This window comes from Papaver somniferum, chromosome 7 (genome assembly GCF_003573695.1).
Source record: "Papaver somniferum cultivar HN1 chromosome 7, ASM357369v1, whole genome shotgun sequence".
NCBI classification, from domain to species: domain Eukaryota; kingdom Viridiplantae; phylum Streptophyta; class Magnoliopsida; order Ranunculales; family Papaveraceae; genus Papaver; species Papaver somniferum.
Window position 1 is genome coordinate 78,945,819 of NC_039364.1, and position 3,426 is coordinate 78,949,244.

The following is a 3,426-nucleotide window of genomic DNA, read 5'->3' on the forward strand; positions in this document are numbered from 1 at the left end:
ACCTATCTGAATGATGAAGTGGGTCGCTTCCAATGAGAATGGAGCCGATTCTCTAAAGCATTTTGAGAAACAGGATATGTCCAGGGCCAAAATGGACAAAACGACACGAACTTAACAACACTTGGAGGATATCATGCATGGATGTTATTAGAATTACACCAAACGCTAGAAGTTCAAGACATAGTTCACTGTCTAGCTAGTAGTTCCGGTAACTTCTCACTAAGAAAGGTTCAAGACCTCATGGACACCTTTGCCTAAATGGTATTTTCCGTACTCTGATTTTTCGTTGTTTACCGAGATTTCATTCATGTGGAGGATTGTTGGAGAAAATGAGTTATTTAATAAATGATTTTTTGGTCTTGGTGTGGTTTGATCTCATGACCTAAGGGTCTAAGGATACTCACTCATTTTTGAGTGAATGAAATTGAACCTTTAGTCCCACATTGTGGAAAACTAAAGAGGTGCTCCACTATATTACCATGTTCTCATGGATATGTTGTAAAACAATGTGGGTGTAGCGGGTGGGGTGAAAAACACATTTTTCGACCCATGCCCATGCGCGTGTACCAAGCACCAAGTCCGTGTCTACTTGAAATTATTTTTTGCAAGTTTTTAACTTGATAAATAATTTATTTAGGAGTTTTATTTATGGAAAAAATTCCTTTTTTGTGTTTAATTGTTTTACAAGAAACAAAACTCGTTTTATAAGAAAAAACCTAAACCTAACTTGATTTGCAAGTTAATTTTCCTATAAATACAACTCTTAAATCTCTTTTCAAAACACACAAGCAGCGACCATCTCTAGGTCTACTTTTCTTCATCTTCTTGCTTTTATTTTCGTGCGGCGTTTTACTTCCATCCCCGTTGTTGAGTTTAAGAGTGGGTAACTTGTATTGTGCTAATACAAGTTATATCGGGCAGTCTTATCCTGGACACATCTTCGCACGTTGGAATTTAGCATTACTTTAGAATATACCCGCGAACTAATGTGTTAAGGACAGCTTGTTGAACCTGTGATTCTGCCCTCATCAATTTATTCGTGGTAGAGTTGTTTGATACGGTTCTTTATATTTATTGTTTGATACATCTGACGTTTCTTCTATTGTTGCAAGACTCCAACACTTGATACATTGCATTGGCATATGGTAGGCTTGTTAACTAGATTCGTTTCCATTCTCAGATTGACACCTATGTAGCTGGAGATCCACAATCACTGACATAAAAGCATGAATCTATTACTCCATTCAACACATGGACAAAGCTGGGGTTTCCAAGACCTACAAACTTGGTGATCCAATTACTAGCGACATCATTGTTCAGTTGAGAAACAAAGAAGGAAGATATGAACAGTTCTATTGCCACTCCTCCATTCTCACAAAGAAAAGCAAGTTCTTCGTTGATCAACTATGTCGGCCCAACTCCACTAATTGCATTGAGTTATCTGCTTCTGTATTTGATTATGAATACCTCAATAAGCTCTTGGGAATGCTCTATCTCTCTGGAGAGTCACTCCCGGATTCTTTCGACTTTGTCAGAATCGCTCTTGGTGTACTTCAAACTGCAACTCCCTTACGCTGTGAAGAGATCTCCAAGATCTGCATACAGTACCTCGAAGCTGTTCCATGGGAGGATAAAGAAGAAGAAGAAATTCTGAACGCTGTCAGCGGATTGGGTCCATTAGCCACACCCCTATTAGCTAGAATACAGCCTGTAGACATAAGTGACACTAAAGATGTCTTCCTCTCAGCAATTAGCTTTTTGATGTGCACCAGTAGAACATCTCCTCAATTAGATGACCTAAAAACCTCTATGCGGGAACAAGTTGATTACATGCTAGTAGAAGATGAAGATGCCCCTCTAGTTATTGTTGATGACGAGGTACGAGCTGAGATGAAAATAGGTATTTCCACAATTTTCTCCTTATTTGAGAAGGAAATGAGTTCTTTTCCACATGAAGTTGCCTTTCGATCCGAGAAAGCTGAAAGCAAAGTTTTGCGGATTCTGTTGGATATTGAGTGGATGAGTAGCATAGTTCCTAAAATGGATCTTATGATGGAATTTATTTCCACTTGGATTGATGTTTCAGACAATATTTTGAGAATAATTCAAGATGAGAAATTGGATATGATTATGTGGGGATTGAAAAGGAAATTACTAGAAGTTGTAGGAAAGGTATTGGAAGCGGTCAGTTGTGGGACTTTGATACTTCCAGTACCAGCCCGCGTTCAGTTGTTCACTACATGGCTTCCTTATATTAGAAAAATGAAGCCTCTGTTGGAGTCGAAGGGCAGTGAAGAGTTAGGGTTTCCATACAAAATGGCTGATGATTTATGCCACAGTACCCAAAGCTCTATCATCTCAATGGTGTTGGCTTTGCCGGTACAAGAACAAACTGACATTCTCGCTGACTGGATTCAAGCTGATCAGGTGAAGTTTCCGGATTTAAGTGAGGCACTCGAGGTCTGGTGTTGCAGAACCAAGTCTACGAAGAGAAGATTGATGGTGGGCTTCGGCGAAGTCGGTAATGCTGCCTTCAGTCTTTGACGAAATCTCTATTTTACTTTTCACAATATTTATTTAATTAAATGAGATGGACAATTTTGATGTTATTGTTTCTGGAAGTATCTGAGTAAAGCTCTGCATTTCCCTGGTAAAGCTACTTGGCTTTTCTTTGTTGATGCATCTATGATCTATGTGACTGTCATTTCATGGTACCCAGTTTGTGCAGAATTAATTGATAACTTGGCCAAGGATGAATAATTTTGTGGTGTGTCTGGTTGAAGCATCCACTTCTTGCAAGGCAATGCTATATCCTGGGTAAATAAACAAGAATCCTGGTAACTTGAATGCTGTGGGGCTCACTTTGACTGAAACGACACCACTTTCTTTTTGGACGTGAAACCCAGACCTCCTTCCTCCATGCTATCCTTGAATTCGAGAAAATCTTATTACAGGTGGAAGTGGCTCTGTTTATGTCCAGGTGAAAGTGGTTCTGTTTATGAAATAGCATTTCTGTTTGGCAGTTTTGCAATCACCTCACCACTACGGACCAAATATCATCCGTATCTGGCTTATTTGAAATGCAATTTGGATGCGCTCGGAAAAGGGAGTACTCTGAATTACAAACATCAGCACGAAGCTTTCAACACAAACCCAAATTAATATATCAAAATGTCATTGATTCTAATTCATGCCGACTGAATGCGATCCAAAGATCATCCATGAGGTAGATTCCGGGTAAACAAAAAAAGTTGGTTGCTACGAGTGGGCAGTTGAGCTAAATGATGTCTACTACTTCTGGTCATTGAACTCAGCCAAATTTGACATCGGTCATGTAACCCACAAACAATATAATTGTCCCGTATCTGCCAAAAAAAAAAAAGAAGAAGAAGAAGGTTTGGGTTGCTGTGTGTAAAAATCATGGGA

At 39.2% G+C, this 3,426-nt stretch overlaps 1 protein-coding gene across 1 annotated transcript; it reads left to right on the plus strand.

The window, feature by feature from the left end:
* Positions 1-1,136: 1,136 nt before the first annotated feature.
* LOC113297716 (BTB/POZ domain-containing protein At3g05675-like) lies at positions 1,137-2,609 on the plus strand. Its single transcript, XM_026546285.1, has one exon. It carries the CDS (start codon positions 1,252-1,254, stop codon positions 2,542-2,544), a length of 1,293 nt encoding a protein of 430 aa, XP_026402070.1. The 5' UTR covers positions 1,137-1,251; the 3' UTR covers positions 2,545-2,609.
* Positions 2,610-3,426: the final 817 nt, after the last annotated feature.

Coding starts and splice junctions, on each gene's coding strand:
- LOC113297716 (XM_026546285.1), top strand. CDS start 1,252: ATGGACAAAGCTGGGGTTTCCAAGACCTACAAACTTGGTGATCCAATT.